General features: G+C 36.0%; 1 protein-coding gene across 1 annotated transcript in view; it reads right to left on the bottom strand.

The window, feature by feature from the left end:
- Positions 1-336: 336 nt before the first annotated feature.
- The window catches only part of LOC145664189 (aldo-keto reductase family 1 member A1-A-like), a 33,813-nt gene continuing 11,358 nt past the window's right edge, over positions 337-22,791 (bottom strand). The window contains exons 2-6 of the mRNA XM_081730626.1: positions 20,852-21,016; positions 18,829-19,029; positions 17,860-18,107; positions 14,029-14,197; positions 337-534 (exon numbers count right to left, since the gene is read on the bottom strand). Of these exons, the coding sequence (XP_081586752.1) occupies positions 409-534; positions 14,029-14,197; positions 17,860-18,107; positions 18,829-19,029; positions 20,852-21,016 (909 nt within the window). The 3' untranslated portion in view covers positions 337-408. The remainder of the gene's footprint in view (positions 535-14,028; positions 14,198-17,859; positions 18,108-18,828; positions 19,030-20,851; positions 21,017-22,791) is intronic.

Below are 22,791 nucleotides of genomic sequence, written 5' to 3' on the forward strand. Positions count from 1 at the left end.
AATGTATGGAAAATAAACCTTTGGGAAACCATTGTCAGATAGTCTATAGATGATTGGGATGGGGACAAACTTTCCTCAGAAATGACAGATAAAACACGCGAATTTACCTCAGAAAATCAGGTCTGCTGAGCTTAGCTTACAGGTAGGAAACAAAAATACAATAAAATATTTTTTGTAAATATTTCATCACGAAAGATTAAAGTATTTTTCTGCAGTAAGCACTCAAAGTAATTTCATAATTCAGATAACAATATTGCCAGAATTAAAATTAAAGACGTATTGGCACCAATGTCTTTTGGGGGAGAGAAAGCAAACTTAAAATAAAATTAGTAAAACTTCTGTATTCATAACTATTCTAATTAGTTTGATTTATTTCTGAATGTTATTACATGTATTTGCATTGTGGTATTAGAAAGGATACTCTGGATGGTTCTCAACACCTAGCCAAACGTCCTTCAGTTGCAATAGCCTCAAATCTCTGTTCAATCCTCGAAGTCGCTGTATCTCATTGTCTGATAGAGTGAAGTCGAAGATCTGTTCAAAGAAATATCGAACATAAATATTATTTTGGAATCTTATGCGAGTATTGTAATTAAATTTATTCTCTTCATTACTTGCCACATCTTTTATATTCTCGTTATGATGTTCTATATGTAGAATGTTAGAGAAGTATACCGACAAACATGAAGAGGGTTCACGTAGGCATATGGGAAAAAGTTAAAGTTTCGGAGCTAGGACTGTCCAAAAATACATCGGAACATGCGTTATTCCGAATACAAAAAATCGTGGAGCTGGCAATTTTTTTTTAACTCTTTCGACTTCTTGCCAATGTATTCCCTGTTCGCTGCTTACTTTTTGTCTGTTTTGAACTCACCTTTAAGTCCGAACATATCTAGGAATTATGTTGGGAGCATGTGTGGGAATCATACCCTGTGGCGAATACTTTGCGCACCCAATGCACATTGCTGAATCACACATTTTCGGATGGCGAAAGTATGACTGCCTTTATGCTGATATGAAACGCCATTTCATGGTTCCTCGTTCTCGAAATAACGCATGCTGAATATTTTCCATGCTTTTGACGGTTGTAGCTCTGAAACTATTCACTTTCTCTCACAGGTTCATATATATAGCAATGGAATGATCTACTTATATATATATATATATATATATATATATATATATATATATATATATATATATATATATATATATATATATATATATATATATATATATATATATATTAACATGAGGAATTACCTCTTGCGATTTGTCAGTCAATAGTTCATTAACATCCTATATATACTAATAGTAGTAAAACTGAAACCTAAATAAACTGGTACAACTTTTTTTATACAACAGAGAAAGATGTGAGGAATATTGTTCATTGTTATTACATTTAGCTAATAAAATATCAGTAAAAGTTGCGAGAGTGGTAGCAAAGAGCTTATCGCGTATTTGACCAGTAACCCCTTTCTGCATGATTTTTTTAGCGAAAAAATAATAATCAGTATTGGAAATCCTCATATGGGAACTTGAAAAATGAATTAAAACTTGAATTTTAGATTTTTCACTTAATTCCGACGAGAAATAACTAAGTGCCATATATGACACACTTACAACTCACAAAGAACATGCCAGATGACACCAAAATCTCTTATTCATACACGTCAATATCTCACACAGCAGACAAAACAGTCATTTGATGCCTTTGATAAATCACAGAAAAGCTAAAGCGTAAAAAGGGAGTGTGCCATATATGGCACGGCATGCGGTAAGGGGTTAATTATAGTATCTTGTATATGAACTACGTTACAGATCGACCTAAGGATTGTTCATAAGAGCGTTTAAACAACATCTCAATTATAATTTATGACATATTTCAGTAGTAGCATAGCCTTCTGTCTTTTTAAGGATTGCGCCTTCATTTTATTACCTTGATTTCTAGATCTTTTTGTTACAATCACGCAAACGTGCGTAGTCTGTTATTCCACACACTTTAACTCTTAAACAAAAACGAATTTTTAATTTTTTTTTAGCAATACAGGGCTGTTATGAAGTCCTTGCTATAAACCAAATGCTCATAACATTTTTTTAAAAAAATAATGATATTGCACTGAAATAAATGTTAAGATCTTTATTGAGACTTACATTTTATATCATCATCCATATATACACCATCGTTATCATCCCCACACCTCCAGCTGGGTTCCATTGACATCCATACTTTCCTGCAACTCCCGGCGAAATCCATGAATGCTATTCCATCTGGTGTCGTCAGAAATGTCATGAATCACTTCACTAATCTTAGGTTTCAGGTCCTGCAAATCCTTTGGTTTTTCCTCATATACCTGTGTCTTAACGTGACCCCACAACCAAAAATCATAGGGTGATAAATCGGGGCAACTATGGGGCCAAGGGGGGAAGCTTCTGCGCCCAATCCATCTGCCAGGTACCTCACGGTCAAGTTAGTCGCCGTCTTGCTCCGTGTTGCTGGTAGTGAATGTGGGGCTCCGTCTTGCTGGTAATGGATGCGATCCTTGATTCCCAACCTAACCAACGGGCATCAGGAATTTTGCAAGCATCTTCCTTGTCACTGTTTTCGTCGAAGAAAAGCTAGCCTGTAAGATGGTTCATTGATACGGCACACCACACATTCACTTTCGGGTTCTCTCTTTCGTGCGTTTCATATTCATGAGGATTTTCTGTTCCCTAAACAAGACAGTTGCGCCTGTTTACATGGAAAGTTACCTCATCTGAGAACATGGATAAGCAGAAGTTCCCTGTCATCATCCAGTCGTTTCAGCATCAGTTTACAGAACTCCAGCTTCGTGTCTTGGTCTTCTTCTGTCAGTTCAAGCACAAATTTAATCTTGTACGGTTTAGCTTTCAAATGTTTATACATTTCCTTGCGCGTTGTTGACTGAGATGTTCCCAACTCCAGTGACCGCCGCGGAATATCTTTTCTTGGACTTCTCTCCAGGCTGTCGGCAAACCTTCGCAATGTGTTTGCGCTCGCTGGCGGCCGACCACTTCTTTGCATATTACAAACACTCCCGGTAGACAGAAACTTGTTGTGTCAACTCTTTATACTCCTCATATAAGGAGGTACTTTTTGTACATTCGTATGAAGTTTCGCTGAACTAACACACCTGATTTCAGTTCTGCATTGCAACACACACACACACACACTATGCTTTCTCTTGTACCGTCGCCATTTTCATGACCTTTGTTGTGAACAGTGTTGCCAACCTCATCATCGTGATAGTGATGCCAACCAAAAATTTACAGATCATCGCACAATTTAAAATGTATTTCACTGAAATATCATTATTTAAAAAAGTTATAAATATTTGTTTAATAGCAAGGACCTTGTAAGAAATCGGTAGATGGGTAGATCGATTATCTCGACCGAGCTCGTCAATGGTGTCAATCCATTAACATTTTAATGGGTAACCATGGCTTTAACACGTGCGTTGCTCCACACAATAACTCCTGAGCGAAAGCAAATTTTTATAATTTACTCTTCTCCTTTTTTTCTTCTTCTTTTTATTGTTGTTACTGCAATTTATAACTAAATTTATTATTTCTTCCAAAGTCGCTAATGGAACCACTTTGTTGATATTTTGAAGGGTAATGGCTACTTCAACCCGTCTATCCCATTTTCTACTATTGAAACAAAGGTATTAGGAGATGGCTATAATTATCCTCCAGAGGCTGACATCTACCGGACGAAATTGAAAGTTCAAATGCGAAATCCCTTCTAGTATCTATATACCAGAATTTATTCTTTTCGTTAATCTGTCTGTTTTAAAATCCAAAAAGGAAAAATAAACCGTGTTTGAATTTTAAATAAATAAATGATTAGTATGATAATCATTCAGAACGATAATTTTTTGGCAACTCAGAAATTACCGTGACCTTTCTGTTTGTATGAAGTTGAATTGAAACAATGGTACACATACACAGACATTTCGAAATAAGTGGAAATGAGTTGAAAATCTTTAAATTGACTCTCTTGCAGAATATGTTGGATGGAGTTTATCCAATTGTTCGTCCGCAAGGCTCAATTTACAAATGGAGAGGAAAGTACCTAAACATTCCTTATTTTATCAGTATAAAACAGTAGAGCAGCACATTGTTTATATACTTATCGTAACGTCCCGAGCGACTGGGCGGTTTTTCAGTACCGTTAGTCCATGGCCCTTAGTTTGACTCTAGGTAAGAGTAGCACGAATGTTCAGAAAACTAACACTTGGATGTAAATTGAAATATCGAAGTATATTAATTGAAGAGTTGTATGCAGTCCAAATAGTAAAGATTCTCACGAAGAGATAAGCGTTGAATGATATCGATTTACGTTAGCTAAAATCTACTTTGATAGGCATGACTAACAGATCGAATCTCTTCAAAAATGTTAATAACAGCAAAGCACCGCAAAGAGGCGATGAGACGAAAGAGATGAAGAAATGGTGGGATGGGTTCTCATCAAGAGGTTCTATCCCTTCGGATTTTCTGATTTTGGAGCATCATTGATGAAGATCCGAGTGAGAGTCTGAGGTTCAATACATCAAATGATCTTATAATACATTACAACAAAGAGATATCTTAATTATGGTTTTGTACATAGCTTGTTACAAAGCATCTCATTAAATTTCACATAAACTGGTAATTTCCTTTCTACCATTCCATTAGAATGTAACAGTTGCTCTTTAACGCAACATTCTTTATCATTTGATAAAGTTCGTAGTACTCTTTCTGGTGCTTGGAACGGTTCAGTTGCTAACAATGTTTTGTATCTCTCATATATGAAAGATAACAGTACAGAATGAGTAAATAACAATAAAAAGTAAAATTGTACAGAAAAGGAAAGAATGATTAATAGAAGTTTGCAAGGCACCATTATAGTCAATTATTACGGGTGATTGCTATAGCGGTTTCGGCGGCTTCTCTTCTTCTGGCGTCAGCTGGTGATTCTTAGTTCAATTCCCGAACGGAGTACAACAACGTCCCAAAGTAATGGAAATGAAGATATAAATTTAATTTACTGCGAAGAATATGTATAGTTCAGATAGTGAAGATCCACAGAAAAGCACACAATTGAATGAACGCGGACTCTCACTGAGAGGAAAACATCGAATGATCTCTTGGTTAACAGACTAAGTCCAACTTGACACAACCGCAGGTGACAGACAGGACCTCTTCTTAAGGAGTGAAAATGCGGAGTTGACAAGCTCGAGAACCTGGGGGAAGAGAATGATAAAGGTGGTTTCTTCTTTAGGTTTTATACTCTCCTATTTTGGATATCATTGACGTAAGCCTCTTGTGAGAGTCTGGTATTCGTACATCACATGATAACATAAAATGTAATTACCATATTTTTACAATGAAACTTTTAATAAAGAAATTTTGGGACATTGCATCTCTTATCTCTGAGTACTTCATAATGTCTTCATATTATGCATTGGTCTTTACTCTTAATCATACATTCATCTCCTTGTACCGTCGCTACTCAATAATCCGTTTATTGCTCTATGATGCGACATTTAATTATCAGCTAAGACATTTATTATAATCTTCGATGCTTGGACTACGAAAGTTATTGACATTACATAAAATACAGAACCCTTAACAGAGAAGAAAGAAAGAAAGAAAAAGAACAAAATGAAAGAAAAACGGTAATAAAATGCGACGCACAAAGATAGGTAAAGGTGTCAGGATACGACACATCCCCCTTAAGAAAAACAGTGTTACATTAACTTTTTTATTATTTGTCACATGTTACATAAACCCTTAATTATTATATAAAAACCCTTAAAACAACACAATGCTTTACAACTATCATCCTTATTCCATTTAGTATACAACTTGTAACATTTGCGGTATGAACAACAACATATTATAATAATAAGCAATATAGTTGACACAATGTGAGCAAAAATTGATATCCTAGATATTTTAGAGGAATATGCAAGTTTCGATTCCTGTTCACTTATAGCTTGTTCAATATCATCAATCTTATGAGAAGCATATCGTAAATCATTAAAGTAGTAAATTACATGCTTAATTGTTACATTTAATTGTATCTCCTACAAACTTATTGTCTGCACGTGAACGTGGTGACAACAATCATAGGTGAAATTTCAGTTTTGGTATTAAATCTTTAGATGTAGTATTGGATTCATAGATGCTATGCGCCTGGATCATTATCTGTTTTCCATAACCTTACAATTTGGTTCTAATACTAGGTTACCCAGATTAGTAATAATAATGTCATAAGTTTCTTGATTTTGATACAAAATTGTTATTTTCTCATTATCTGGATTAACAAACAACCATTCGTTTTTGTCTACTTCTGTCCACATTGTTTGTTCGAAGTGAACAATTCTTCGGTTACAATTTTTAGGTAATTCTCTAATATATAGTAGTAACTTTACCTCACATTCTTTGTGTAAATGGGTTGACATAATTGGAAAAAATTGTTAACATACATATTGGTTTGTTTGCAACATTTTACACCTAGAGAATTCTATTTCACTTAACTTAGCGTAGTACTGCTGGGTGTTATCAAGTAACAAGGATTCCTTAATGGACTGTACATAAATACATTTATTACTAGTATTTTGTATTCTAATAGATAAAGGTATAATGTGATACATATCGAATTGTAACTGTTTGGTTAAAAGTAAACTAATTACAGTTGTAGATCTTTTAGAAGACGGTCAACCTTTGGGATGTGCTTATTCAAAGTGAGCCTCATTTCTCAGGTAAGAAAGTTCTGAGAAATTTGTTTGATCCTTTTGTTAATTTCGATAGTTAATTTATCTAAACTTTCTTTCAAGTTATTTTTATTCCTTGAATGGTAGAAATTGTTTCATTTAATGTTAATGAGGTAGTCTTTACAACTATCATTTGCTCCTTACTTAGTTTGAGGAAATCACTTTGTTCTTGCTCTAATTTATTTATCTGTTGAGTGTACCACGTCGCATCGCTAGCATCCATTACACCAAAAAATGTTTTACTAATTGTACACACAAAGTCAGAGATATCTCGTTTTACACTAACTGAATCAACTTATAATTACAAATATTTCTGGTTGTCAGTACATAGCGAGATATAATAGCAAAGTTTTCATCCAACCTAGAAAGATTGCATATGTGACGAGCCTCCATTCGGTATTATATAACTTTGTGTATCCTATAACCGTGGGATGTCTTGGAATCATTCCAACCTAACCTTACTGTATGATGAACGGACAGTGCTTACTAGAATTGATAAGAGAACCAATGTCAACATCTGTGGGAGAAGAGAGAGAAAGAAAGCATTACCCTAAGCTTAGATGCATAAGAAGCTTAGAAGAACATACAAATTCTTTTATCCTAATAATAATGCTTTAGGCGATTAGCATGTACAAGGGTCGTTCAAGGTTGACCGGGATTTTCGTATGTAAATAATCGATAAATACTCGGATCATGATGAAACTTCCGGCTGACACAATTTATTCCTTCTCGAGTAACTAGGGCCCGGCATGACGTATTTGGCGCATGCACAGCAGTTGCAGCGAACATGGCGGCAAGCAGTGTGGCTGTGGCTGTGGAGCAGAGGTGTGTAATCAAATTTCGTGTGAAGGAGAAAGTTAAACCAGCTGAGATTTTCAGACGATTGCAAGCAGAGTATGGTGAACAAGCGATGTCACGGACAAGACGTGTACGAATGATGTGAACAGCTTCGCGAAGGACGGGAGCTGGTGAAAAATGAAGCGCATGGAGACATTCGCCCGACTGCAGTCACACCTGTGAATATCGCACGTGTTGAGCAAATGATTCCTGAGAACTGGCGAGTAACAGTGCGGGGAACTGCTGCCGAGGTGAATATCAGTGTACAGAGTGTTGAGAAAATCATTCATGACCATTTACTCTTCCGCAAAATCTGTGCAAGGTGGGTTCCCCGCCAGCTGACATTTGATGACACGCATGACGGTCTGTGAACAGCTACTGAATCGGTTTCGACTCGAAAGTGATGAATTGTTGCGATCCATCATGGTTACATGGTTACACAATTCAACTCCAAAGACTAAAAGAAGTAGCATTTAGTGGCGGCGTAAAGGTTCCCCGCCGCCCAAGAAAAGAAAAACGCAGCCGTCCGCGTGAAAGATCATGGCAAGTGTCTTCTGGGACATGAAGAGTGTTATTCATGTGGATTTTCTGGACAAAGGGAGCACAATTAATGCCCAGTATTACGCCACATTGTTGAGTGGTGCTGTACGAAAGTCTATTCGCAAGAAAAGACCTGGGATGTTGTCTGGAAATATTCTTCTTCATGACAATGGCTGCACACCCACGGCCAATGTGACAACAACAACTCTGGCCAAAATGCGCTGGGAAGTTCTTCCCATCCCCCTTACAGTCCAGATATAACCTCCAGTGATTATCTTTTGTTTGCAACCCTTAAAGACAATCTGGGAGGGAAGAAATTCACGACAGATGAAGCATTGCGGAACAATGTCCTTCAGTGCCTACGACAACAACCAAGTTCTTTCTACGCCAAAGGAATCAAGGAGATGCCACAACGATGGCAGTGGTGCCTCGACGCACACGGAGAATACTTTGAAAAGCTGACATAGTTTGGTGCTCCTTGTGGTATCTATTTTCTCTGAAGAAATAAAAGTCCCGGTCAACCTTTAACGATCCTTGTACTTTTAATGTTTTATTCTTTCGAATCTGCAACGTGCAGTTGACACCTTCTGCTTTAATAAGTTTATAAGGTCCCAACCATTGTGTCATTAATTTCTCAGATCGTTTCCTTCTAAGTATTTCGTCAAACACTAGCACAAGGTCATTCTCTTTAAATGTCTAAACATTTAAAGGTTTGTCATAATTATTTTTATTTTTCAACTTAGACTTTTCAAAGTTCCTTTTGGCTATGGAATACGATGCTTGTAATTTTTCTTAAGTTGTTAAGTTCTTTAATATAATCAACTAGGTCATAGTTCACTTCAATAACAGCTCTTTCTAAGACACCTGGGATATTCAGGGAACGTCTAAAAAGTAACTCAAAACTCATGAAAACTGTGCTCGTGTGTTTTGTTGTGTTTGTAGTAAAAGTACAAAAGGAATCCATTTGTCCCAGTCTGTTTGCTGCTTTGAATGAAGCATCAGAGCATTTCTTTAAACGTGGCATGCTAATGTTCAACTGGGTTTGTCTCTGGATGGTAACTAGTGATATGCAATTTTTCTATCATTAATAACCGATATACTCGACGAAATATTTGACTAAGAATTATTAGATCCTTGATCGGTGATTAAAGTTGAAGGACAATGAAATTTTAAAATTTATGTGTTCCACAACGAACAATCGTGTCTGTATCTTGTTTTGGCAAATTTATGGAAAATAAGTAACGAGACAATAAATCTAAAACGGTTAATATAAAGTGATTTCCTTGCAAACTGGCACACAAAATACCAACGATGTCCAATGAGCATTTGGCAAATACAGTTTCAGGGGTATCCGTGATTACCAAAGGCATTTCTTGTGCAAATTTTATTTCTTTGACAGCTGTCACATTTTTAATAGTTTTCTATCTTTAATTTTATATTAGGCCATGTATTGAGCCGAATGTTATTAAGAATAAAATATTCCTTTATCTTTTCATATGTTGTTTTCATTATAAGATGTCCGACAATGGAGCTAGCGTGAAACTCTTTCAAAATCTAGTTTCTCTTTTTTGCGTTAATAGTTCGCTAGGCTTTCTATAGTCTTCTTTTTCTATAACCTATATTCTACTAAGGGCATCAGCATATTGATGGGTTTTTCCTGGTCGATGTTTGACTTCGAAATCGTATTCGGCTAGTTGAAGCCGCCAACGCATTAAGCGCGAACTAGGGTCTTCTACGCTAAAATATAACAAATTGACCGGTGGTCAGTCACAATAGTAAAGCAACGTCCATACAAGTAAGGTCTGAAAGTACTGCATCTCCAAACAGTTACTAGGAGTACTTTGTCAATCGTAGAATAACTTAATTCAGGTTAGAACAGTGTTCGTGGCGCATAGGCTTTTGGCCAATATTGTCCTAATTCTCTTTGTGATAAAATGGTTCGAAAGCTCTCATGAGGTGCATCTGTACTCAAAATGAAGGGTTTGGAAAAGTCTTGGTAGCGTAGTACAAGGTATTCTGTAATCTTCTGTTTCAGAGTATCAAAGGCTTGTTGTTCTCTATCTATCCAATTAAAAGGAATCTATCCCTTTTTTTCTTTTGGAGATTATGCAGGGATTTGGTAATGTCGCTAAAATGTTCCACGAAGCGCCTATAGTAATTATCAGATCCGACAAAAGTACGTACGTTTTTGACAGTCTTTGGTAGGGGGTAATATAGAACCTTTTTCACTAGTCGTGAATCTCAACATACTCCAGTTTCTGAGATAATATGTCCAAGGTAAATCACTTGTTTTCGTAGAAACTCGCACTTGCAGGTTGCAGTTGGAGGTTATACTCATGTAATCTTTCGAGAAGTTGATTAATCTTTCGTTATGGGACTTTAAAATGAGTGCAAAAATAATTATGACATCAAGATATGCTAAGCATTTTGTTCCGATTATTCCACTCAAAACTACTTGTATTAATCGAGCGAAGTTCGCAGGGGCCCTTTTAAGCCAAAGAGCATGCAAATGTATTCCCAATGTCGATCATTTGCCGTGAACGCTGGTTTATGGCGATCCTCCTCACATACTTACACTGCATAATATCTAGAATTAAGATCAATAGTCGTGAAATATTTCGCTTTTCCTAGTTGATCTAAAATTTTGGAAATATTAGGTAAGGGATACGCATTTCACACCGTGATTGAATTTACTTTAGACAGATTCAAACAAATTCCATATTTCTGTTTTCCAGCTTTTTCGGCACTATTACGAGAGAAGAATTGAACGGTGATAATTGGGGGCCTTATTATTTCATCATTTAGTATTTGATCTACTTGCCTATTTATTTCGTCCTTGTATACTTCGGGTAAGTGATAAGCGTTTTCCGAATTACCGACACTTCCATGACATCTTTCTTGATCAGTGGCGTGTTGCACGGGACGACTACCCATCAGGGACTCTTCTTTAAATCCACTGCATTTATTCTTTTGTATACACTTGGCTTGAGGAATTTTACGATCCCTGTCCTTTTTGAAACAGGCCGAGGTTATATAACCTCGTTTTTTTTTTTTTTTTTTGCAAAAGTTGTAAAGCATATCTAGAAGGTGGCCGGCCTCCTTTATCAACTTTAGTTTACACTTTTTCTCTCTGGGAGATGTCACTTTCACTTTCCTCTTCCACCCCCACTTCCCAAATTACTCGATTCCTTACCCCTGACGATTGTTTGGATTCTTTTGTTGGCTAACTCTTTGTATGAAAAATGTTCAATCAATGACATGACTGCACAATTCCTCGTCGTTACAAACGCGACAAGCAGCTTCCTTCAGATCGGACTGAAGCGGGTCGATCTTCGAATCCCAAGAAAGTATATTCTCTTGTTTCCCTAACGGGCTAAAACAGGCCGCAGGCATAAGCATCTGAAGTACGCTTAGTGGCGTAATTTTCCTCAAGAATACTTTTAACTTGCTTTCACGTTTCAGTGGACCACCAAACAAGAAACTTTGACTTTACATCTGCTGTAATCTTATCCCTGATAACTTTTAATGCTAGATTATACTGCTGGCGGTCAACGACCTGAAAGGCGGTGTCAACATTATGTAAGAACTCTCTCAGCTTACACTTATCTCACATGAAATGTTCGAAAATTAATTTTAAAGATTCACTAATAGAACAATGTGTTGAAGTAGTTTCGGGTTCACTGTTACTGTCCCTAGCTTCAGCTATTTTAAATTCGTTGGACTTAATTTATATGGAAACCTCTAACCAAAGATTACAGTTGATACAATGAATTGTTTAAAACAATTAATTAGGTAGACAACATTAAATTACTTGAAAACAACGAATTGTTTGAAAAGCAGTGTAAAACAAAGTTTACAACTTACAGTTATTCTTACTGCAAAGTTTCCTTGAGGATGAGCTATTAATTGCGTACTTCACAGGATGGGGTTGTCTTCTTCGACGAACTTGCATCTTCTGAGGCGGGGAACCAGATATAGTGCTTCCAGACGCCAGTGATGGGGTTGAATTTTTCCTGTGTGGCTCTACCGAATGAAAGTAAGACTTGGTTTGTAGTTATATGGAGCCTCCTCTAATGGGATCTTTCCAAAGGAGGAATCGCACAAGTTAGCTTTAAGAAGATGCTCGTCTTCGATTTATAAATCCAGAGGGCTGCCTCCTCCCATGAGAATACTGTCGGGGTTTTCGGTTTGTCAGTGTCTGACTTCGGTGATGCAGTGTTTCTTGCTTTGGGGTAGTTGTGTCGATTTATACGGTCTGCTATTACTGCTTCCTATTAACTCTGAAGCTCTGGAACTATCGCAGTGCTGAACACCAAAATGTTTGACTGTAGCGCACCAAGCGATTTAGGCTGCTTCTCTTCTTCTGGTATCGGCTGGTGACCGCTAGTTCGACTCCTGGACGGAGTACATCAATATCCCAAAGTAATGAAAACGTAGATATAAATTTGATAGAAGTCGGAATTGATTGGTCCTAGAATATGTACAGTTCAGATAGTGAAGATTCACAGAAAAGCACACAATTGAATGAACGCGGACTCTCACTGAGAGGTAAACGTCGAATGATCTCTTGGTTAACAGACTAAGTCCAACTTGATACCACCGCAGGTAACAGACAGGGTCTCTTCTTAAGGAGTGAAAATGCGGAGCTGACAAGCTCGAGAACCTGGGCGAAGAGAATGATAAAGATAGTTCTTTCTGGAGGTTTTATACTCTCCTATTTTGGATACCACTGACGTAAGCCTCTTGTGAGAGTCTGGCATTCGTACATCACATGATTACAATACCATGTAATTATCACATTTCTATAATAAAGCTTTTAACAAAGAGATTTTATGACATTGCACATCTTATTTCTGAGTACTTCACAATGTCTTCACATGCATCGGTCTTTACTCTTAATCATACATACATCCCCTAGTACCGTCGCTACTCAATAACCCGTTTATTGCTCTATGGTGCGACATTTCCTTATTAGCTAAGATGTTTATTATGATCTCCGATTATTGGGTTACGAAAGTTATTGTATTAGTTGACTTTATTTGCATATAAAGTACAGAACACTTAACAGAGAAGTGAGAAAGAAAAACAAAATGAAAGAAAAACGGAAATAAAATGATACGCACAAAGATAGGTAAAGGAGTCAGGTTACGACATGGCAAACGATTGCGACGTACAATAATTTTCGGGTTCAATTAAAAGAGAAATCTTTGTTTAGTTGTATCTAGACTTAGAAAACTTCGAATTTGAAAATTGCTCCGTGTTCTTTGTAAAAAGTGATACGCAAATATATTTATCCGGGAAGGAAGAGCTGGACCAAATTTAGAGACAATACTGGAAACTTTGAAACACATAGATTCATCACAAATATGTCATACTTTTCTAAATATTATCTTATTGATTGTGTTGATGATTGTGAAAAACTTTGTCTTAACTCAGATAATTGAATTAACCTTGCGTGAAACTATATGAATGAATTAATAGGATACATCGCTTTGAGAATGCTGCTGATCGGTATTCGAAAATTCTATTAAGTATTTTCACATCTTACTAAGACCTATTAAAGTTGGAATATAAGCAGTACAGTTTGATGAGCGTCGAGGTTATTTCAGGCGTTAATGGAAGTTTATGTTTCTGTCATGATGGGCAAGGACTGTCAGGATCTATACGACTCCTCACATTTCGTTTCAAGGGACCGTACAGTTGTACACTTACAAGAGAGAATAAAGACCAATCAATGAAGTTATATAGTGAGAGTAACGAAATCAAAATCTAATGATAAAGGAACAAACCAATATTTAAAAAAATAATCTATTATTTAAAAGAAAATAATATAATCTTAAGAAAAGTAAAATGTAGAACATAAACTTACATCAAAATTTTCCTTCAGTCGTATTGGGTTTCCGCTTCTTGGAATAACAACGATGCCATTTTGGACGGCAAATTTCAACAGCACTTGGGACGGGGTTTTGTTGTGAGCTTTTGCGATTTCTTTGACCACTGGGTCATCCATTAAATTAGGCAGCTCCCATGGCACATCTCTGTGTTAAAAAAATAGTCATACTATAAAAATGATACAACATTTTTCTTTAAAGATTTGTTTCAAAAATAGTCAAATATGAAGTAAAATCATTTTCTTAATGGTAGAGCCATAAGAATGGAAGTGAAATTTATGAAAGGTATGTAATGAACATTTATATAATCATGTAAATCAGTAACGTCATTTTTGCCAGAGGGGCCAAGGTTATGCACTGACATAAGATTTTCACATTATTTATTAATATGTTAATATACAATTTGTTAAAAAGCATGTGTTTCTCAAACTAAGGGTTGGGTAATTTCCCCCAATATCCTTCCCACTCCACACACAATGCTAATTGGCAAAACGAACAGCTTAGGAAACAAGGAAAGGAAGGAAGTAAGCCTTACTTTAAGATTTAAGTTCGCTATGTTAATTTTGTTACACCACTGTATTAATTTATGATGGAAAAACATCGTGGCATGAGTTTTCTCGGGATTTTTCCGTTTTCTCCCAATTTCTTTTTTCTGCCATTTCATTCATTATCATCATCTCTCTTATCCTCGGTGAATAATCTTGTGACGTTTAACTTTAAAAAAGAGAAGAAAAGAAAACAATTCTATTAACTGTCCGACACTTCCGATGGTTATTTGCTTCATTAAAACGTAGAAAAGTGTATCTGGTGAATTCACAGAGTTTTTATCTTTCCGATTATTTAAGCATTATTAACAGATAACTAAACACAGGAACGAAATGACATCAAAGTAAATTTCCAGTGTAAACAGTGCACTATCATTAGAAATGGTCTAATAATTAGTAGCAAAGTGGGGAGAGTTTGATTGATTACAAATGGAAACGCTCACAACTTTTGTTAATTCTACCTCCATCACTCATCACACCCAATTCCATACGGTAAAGTAGAATGCTGTTAAAATGTTTATTTGGAGCTTTTATGAGGATGATATTAATACATTGATGGCCACACTACACTGAGAAAAGAATGTGTGGTTTACGTAAAAACGTAGGTTACATGTGTAAATCCTGTTGTATCTAGACTTACCGTGCAGCAAACGTATAACTGAGAAAGGATATTTTATACGTACTTTACCTTCCATATAAGTGTTCTGAATAAACGTACTTCCCGTACGAACGAAATAACTGTATATAGGCAGTCAGGATCTCACATACAGATGGACGTATGTAACATATAGCTGATGTGTGTAACATACGTATACATATGTAATATACGGAAGACTGTTAAATATTAGAGGTCCTGCAACGGCATGATGTAGCATCCAAGCAGGGAAAATGGCAGTACATATTGTAGGATATGGATAACGCATGCTTCGTACTGGTATCTGTAGTAAACATAAGGATACCGTATATTTGTACAATATACCGCTGTCCGGATAACGCACTTTTCTCAGTATACGATTATAAAAAGTGTCAGCTCAATATAGCTAATTCAATAAATCCTCTAATACGCAGTTCGAAATATGTGCGTGAATTTAATCAAATAAATTATTAATACAATTTCATATAAATTTCGAAACCCGGGAATACATAGGGGGTGCTCACATATCCCAACCGGTGTTTCAACAGTGTGCAAATAAGCAATATGTCACTGATGGTGCTGCCCTCTTGTGTATTCTTAGTTTATCATTTGACTACACCAGAGAAGGGTGTGTCGTTTCATTGCACGGAACGTGTTTGGTGACAAATTGGAAAAAGTGTGTTGTTTTGCTGTTGGGGTGTTGTAGCACCCCATTTATGTGTTCATATATATATATATATATATATATATATATATATATATATATATATATATATATATATATATATATATATATATATATATATTGACACATCACTTTCATTGGTGTGGAGACATTGAGGCTTTACAATCATGTGGACTTGCAAGGCTTCTTCATCGAAGGTTCCAGACGACGCACAGATTCGAATGTGGTTTGAAGAAGAGGAGGTAGGTGGTAAAGATACTGAAGAAAATGTGGGTGATTGTGAAGATAATCTTCTAGCCCAGTCGGACTATGCTGATGAAATTTATGAATCGGACCTTAGTGATATAGAACTGAACAGTGACAGTGAAGATGATGAACCGACTCGTGGTGCAATAATAAATTAAGAAATGGTTATAGGTGGAAAAGTGTTCCCACAATTAGAGGTAGGACACAAGCACGTAATATAGTCTTACGTATTCCTGGCAACAAAGGAGCTGCAAGAGCCACTGACTTCCCTTGATGCGAGGAAATTATTGTTTTCTGACAATGTCATACGTATTGTTGTACAGCACACACATGAAGAAATTGCGCGACAAAGAATAAAATACTCTGAAGCTACGTATTATGTAGGTGATACAAATATTAACGAAATTTATGCCTTAATTGCACTACTTTACATAGCTGGCACTCTGAAATGCGGACATTTGAACGTGGAAGACATGTGGTTAACCATATTTGGGAATCCGATATTCCGCTGTATAATGCCTGAAACCCGATTTTGTTTCCTCATAAACTGTCTATGGTTTGATAATAAAATGACGACAGATACAGCAGATAGATTTGAGCCTATCAGAGTGTTCTGGGAAGAATTTATAGTGAATTGCAAAACGTACTATACACCGCATGAATATTGCACCATTGACAAGCAACTTCTTGGTTTTCGAGGACAGTGTCCCTTTCGCGTGTATATTCCTTCTAAACCTGACAAAATCAATTGTCTCTGTGATTCGCGAACATGTTATATGGTGAACGCAATACCGTACACTGGAAAGCTTGAAAACAGCGCACGTGAACCTGTATCTCTGAAATTGGTGAAAGAAGTGTCAGACCCCATTCGTGGAACTAACAGAAATCTAACCATGGATAATTGCTTTATATCGGCGGAGTTAGCTGATACGATGTTGAAAGACTACCAGTTGACAGTTGTTAGAACTTTGCGCCACAATAAAAAGGAGATTCCTCAAGCTGTTCTTCCTGACAGAAAGAAAAAGGCAGATACTACAGAGTATGCATTTCATGGAATTAAAACATTGGTTTCCTATTGTTCACGAAAGGGGAAAAGTGTTATTCTCCTCTCCACCATGCATAGTGACACATGTGTGAATGTAGAAACAAAGAAGCCTGAAATATTTAATTTCTATAATGAGACAAAGAGTGGAGTGGACGTTTTGGATGAGCTAATGCATAATTATACAGCCAGTCGTAAAACAAGGCGGGGCCGCTTCGTTTTTCCTACGGAATGCTAGACCAGGCTGGTATAAATAGCATGGTACTTTTTTAGAAATTCCGCAGATTAGGGGAATGTCCTTCACACGACAGCATTTATTGCATGAGTTGGGAATGCAGCTAGTGACTCCTTATATGCAAAATAGGCTCAAGACCCCTCTTTCAACCCATCTTTCAACCATGATCAGAGAAGTTCTTGCTTGTAATATTTCAAGTTTAAGTTCAATATCACATCAATTAGAACAATTTTTAGATTAGGAGCAAGCCTATATCAACTTGAAGGTCTGTCAAATATGTCAAGAAGAAATAATATTCAATAATACATTTAATATGAATAACAGACACTTTCGCTACAAATCCAGTGAAAGGTGGCGACTGAACAAAACCTTATGAGTATATAGTTTACTCTTTTGTTTATAATACATTGTTGATTACTTACACGCCATTCACGTCTTTGATCAATTGCTTAGCTCCAGGTGACCCTAATGGAGAATACGCAGTGATGACAATGTTATACTTTTGGCACACTTTGAGAAGTTCATTCTGTTGAAGATATATATGATATTCCACTTGGTTCGTAACTGGAGGAATTCTTGCGATTTTCATTATTCTCTCAATTTGTTTTGGATTGTAATTGGAAATGCCAATGGCTTTAGCTCTTCCGGCGTCTACTTGAGCTTCCATTTGCTGCCATATAGAGAACAAAAAAGTTAAAAATAAATAAATGTAGATATTGATTTTATGTACTGCAATTCAAGTTATGATGTTTATTTTATAGTAATATTTTAAAGATTAGACTTCAGGGGAAGAATACCTTTGCAGTCTGAAAAGACTTATGAGGCAAGATAAGAGGGAAGTGGATAGAATCTTTAGAATCTTTGTTCGATTGGATCTAATAGTTTACCTCTATTTTTGCATCACAGCTGTCAGGTTTCTTAAGTTGTAATTGGTAACTGAATATGTGATGAACTTCATCGCACTTGTACTTAAGTTTCTTTTTAATAGTTGACTGATAGGACCCAAATTTGTTTTAAAATGTCTATGTCTAGTTAACTAGCAGGACGGACGTGAACCATGTATAAACACGCGAATGCAAGCTCACTTGCCTTGAGATACCAGGGAATTTCACCAATGGAAAGGTTATGCTGAGAAAGTATATGTTGATTATTATTCTAAATATCAACACCAATGGAAAGGTTATACCCAGAAAGTATCATGTTGATTATTCTTAATATCAACGTAGGGCGTTCTAAACTAAACTTATAATAATCTCATATTGGACCACATATAAAGTATAAAATTAATTTAATACAGAAGCCTTTCGTCACTATTAAAATAATGTCATATTCAAAATTTGAATTTCAAATTAATGTGCTAAAATCACAAGTTGTTTAACTGTGTACATTACCTTCCAAACACCTTCTAAGTCAGTCTGGTCAAGCCTGACCTTGCCATCCGGACCTGCAGGTTGCTGATTGACATCATCTTCGTTCTGGAAAGTGTATGGCCAATGCACAAGATAAAGATCCACGTAGTCTGTTTCTAAACTCTTCAGCGACATTTTCAGAAATCTCTCAACATCAGATGGTCGGTTGCCGATTGGCGGAAGCTATAGTGAATCAAAAGTTAATTTATATTATTTTTATATATTGCAGATTTTGTGAAATGAGAACATTTTGACGATAATTGACATTTTTATTCTAATCAGTTCTTCATACTATATTGAGTGCCGTAGTACTTCAAAAATATATATTTTAAAAATGCTAAATTTTCAATAAAATATTTTTAAAAGATATGTTATTTCTTATTAACTAAATACGATTTTTAAGACTGCTTCGTGGATTTTCTACAATTCTTCAATGAACTTAATATTTCTTGTGTCAATTTAATTATTGATTTTTGCTTGATTCACTCAAGAATCTTAGAATACATTGTACGATGGGAAATTTTAAATCATACAATAATATTCAATAGTCTTTGAATTGACTCTTCTAGAATTTTGTTTCCGATGTGAGAAATTCAATTTAGTCGCTGCTAATAGTACAATATACAACTAACAATAACAACAACAGTTTCGGTAGCTAATTCTGAAATACGCATTTCCTCAAAATTAACAAACAACATTAAAACATTTCTCTGTGTGCAAAATGAGTATAAAATTCTAATTCGTGTCATCTTTTATCAAATCACCAAATCAATACAAAAAAGATCCATAATAAATAAATACGAAAGTTTACACAAATGATATTTTAAAAAGGGTTATACAATTACTTCAGTGAGTAGAGCACAAAAGAAAAGGAAATTTAGTAAACTGTGAACAAATACTGAAAGTTAATAAGCTTGCAAAAGTTAACAGTCCTTTTCCATGTGCACATGTATCTACATCTGTAAATAAGCATATGCGTCTGTAAACAAGAAGCCATTTAGAAATTTAAATTCACAATTTGTTTAAGGTTTCAGTGAATTATTGTGAAAGTATAAACCATAGCCCTGGTTCCTAAAGTAATTGAATTCACTCTACCAAAAATATGAACAAATAAATAAATGACAGTAACTCATTTGGTAAGATCACATCAACAGAACTTAGGTGGATAAACGAAACAACGTGGTTCCCTTGCGAACATTTCCTTAGCACCAAATTTATTACTTTAAAAAAAATCTTTGATAATTACCACCCTTTTTAAAATCTTCTCTATACTAGAAGCAATAAGATGACAGTGATTATCATGTATGTATCACAATATACCTATCATTTGGTTCGGATCCCACGTTAAACTGTAGGTCCACGTCTCAACTAACCTCATTGCTAAAAGAGACGCTAAACTAAAACCAATTAATCAACAATATACCTAGTAAAATCAGTCTGTGTGTCTCCTTTTGTACATCGTTAAACTTGTGATTTTTGTTAAATCACGGGTGTTCCCTCATTCAGTTCATTATAAATCATAGAATAAGTTGGATTCTAGTGTATTGTTCTCCTTAACAAAGGAGCAAATCTTTCGAACTATCCGTTAGCGTCCTATTGAAACTTGGGCCATTTGTAGCCATCCTGTTTGCCAATCCCTGAGCTTTGAACACATTATGAAATTTTCCGAAGTGACATGAAGTAGAGCTATATATGAGGTAGAATCGAAATATGTTCTTCCGTGGAATTGGCTGTATATTAACATTCCTTTCGAACTCTGGTCTAGTCTTGTGTATACAATATACAGTAAATGCGGGACAACTTTTAGAAAATCGTACAACGCTTAGGATCTATCCCTAAAAAAGACTTCAAGTTCGAGTAAGAGATTTCATAATCTCTCCACTCCTTAAGGATAGCTGTGATAAGGAAAATCTCTTGTACTAGTATAGAGGTTACAATTTATCTTGAACCACTTCTATTAACTAGTAAACATCCTAGCTATTTCTATTAACTAGTAAACATTTACCTTGGTTGTGATGAAAATATCTTCTCTTTTTCCTCCCTTCTTAATATAGTCCTTCACTGCTCTTGCAACAATGTCTTCATTGTGGTACATATAGGCTGTGTCAACTAGGCGATATCCAATCTCAAACGCTGTCATCAATGAATTGTACTGAGCATCTGGGGTTAACTGAAAAGTTTATTATTATTATTATTATTACTATTATTATTCAAAGAGGCTTAAGAGCTTCGTTAAGCTTGTGTTTAAACTTAAAACATACTTAAAGATGAAAAACTCAAAAGGACCATCTCTACATTTATGGAAACGGAGTAGTGAAATGGTAATCCCTACTCTAGGGTGTAAAGCATGGTTTCTCAACTTGTGATACGCGGGATGCTGCTGGGTGGTACGTGTGATTTATGATGGTACCCCGTGGAAAAAGTTAAGAGCCTCTGGACTAAAGGATATAAGATATTGAGTCAATAAGATTAACATTATGAGTCCATATGTAGTTTACAGCATAAGCACAATTTCTCAAAAGATTTAGCATAAATTTCCAAGAAATTACTAATTTTTGATGGAGAAAAGTCATATCACTTTTTAAACATGTAACATGATTCATATTATTACTTAAGTTTAATTGAAGTAAGATATCCATTTGCTTAGAAGAGTGAATATGTAGTGCTTTAACATATTTCTCGGTGCAGGATTTGGTATAGTTCCGTCAGACCTTTAAAACGGTTCGATTCCTGGTGAGAGCTGTTGTTGAGATTTTACGTTAAGCTCTAGGTCAATATTTAACTGTGTAATAATCTGCGACAATGATTGTGAAGTTTCTTGTACGTGCTCATTCTTCAAATTACGCATTTCTACAAGATGGTAAACTATTCTATTGTTTATCGTGACATTTCATTTGACTACATAGGTTGAGTTGATTTTAGTTTAGCGTCCCGTTCAGCAGCGAGGCTATATGAGACGTGGACCTACTGATTAACGTGGAATCCGAACCACATGAGCTCCCGCCGGGAATTGAATTTGACTGCATAGGATCATACAGAGAATGATAGTCTTTCATATAAACGATACGGCTAGCTTTCAGTGCCTGAACATTCGCTTTGTAGATTATCTTCAGACGTAACTTCTGTGAACGTCACGGTGATAGGTTGACATACAAAGAACTGGATATCCAGAGCACGTTGTATCGGCGAATTCTCCGATCCCATTGATATCTTAATTTCGCGATACACTGGTAGTGCTAAAATCAATGGTTGCGTTTCGGATGTTGCTTAGTCGGTGGTACACAGATTGGAAATGGTTGTTATGGATATCGTTACACTAAGGCATTCATAGTAAAAAAAAAAAAAGAACAAGATCTGAGAGCACACTGATAGGACGCCTTTTACGCGAGCTCATGAAGAACATAGATGTTAATAATAGTTACTTTTATTAAAACACGACTGCGACTGAATGAGTGCCAAGGACATATAACCATCATTGGTGTTCCGGTTTCTAAATTCCTCGACGTAAACAAGATTTCTGGGAGAGATGTTTGACCCATCTTGCTTCTGATGTGGTAGCCTGCATACCATGAAGTCACATTCTGACGTGTATGGAGATCTCCTGCCTCAAAGTGAAGATTCCATACTGACAACCTCACCACGATCTGCTGAAAATGCAACGCTCCAGATGGTCCAATAGGCGATTCAGAATGTCACCAAGACACCAGTTCCAACGCCTATTGACGTATTGATATATGGTAGTCAACATAATATTTCCGGCCCTTTTGGAGTTCAGTATCTTCATATAATTCTTCCTTCAGTGACGACACAAACTTTCATCAGAACAAAGCACGACACACATAACCTCGAAATGTATCTACTCCAATTATCACTGCAAATCTTTATGCCTCTCTAGCAGATGCCACCCCAATGGAACTTACATCTTTCTATTCCAAACAGTAGCTT

This window comes from Thermobia domestica, chromosome 11, assembly GCF_964235325.1.
Source record: "Thermobia domestica chromosome 11, izTheDome1.hap1.1, whole genome shotgun sequence".
Classification (NCBI taxonomy): domain Eukaryota; kingdom Metazoa; phylum Arthropoda; class Insecta; order Zygentoma; family Lepismatidae; genus Thermobia; species Thermobia domestica.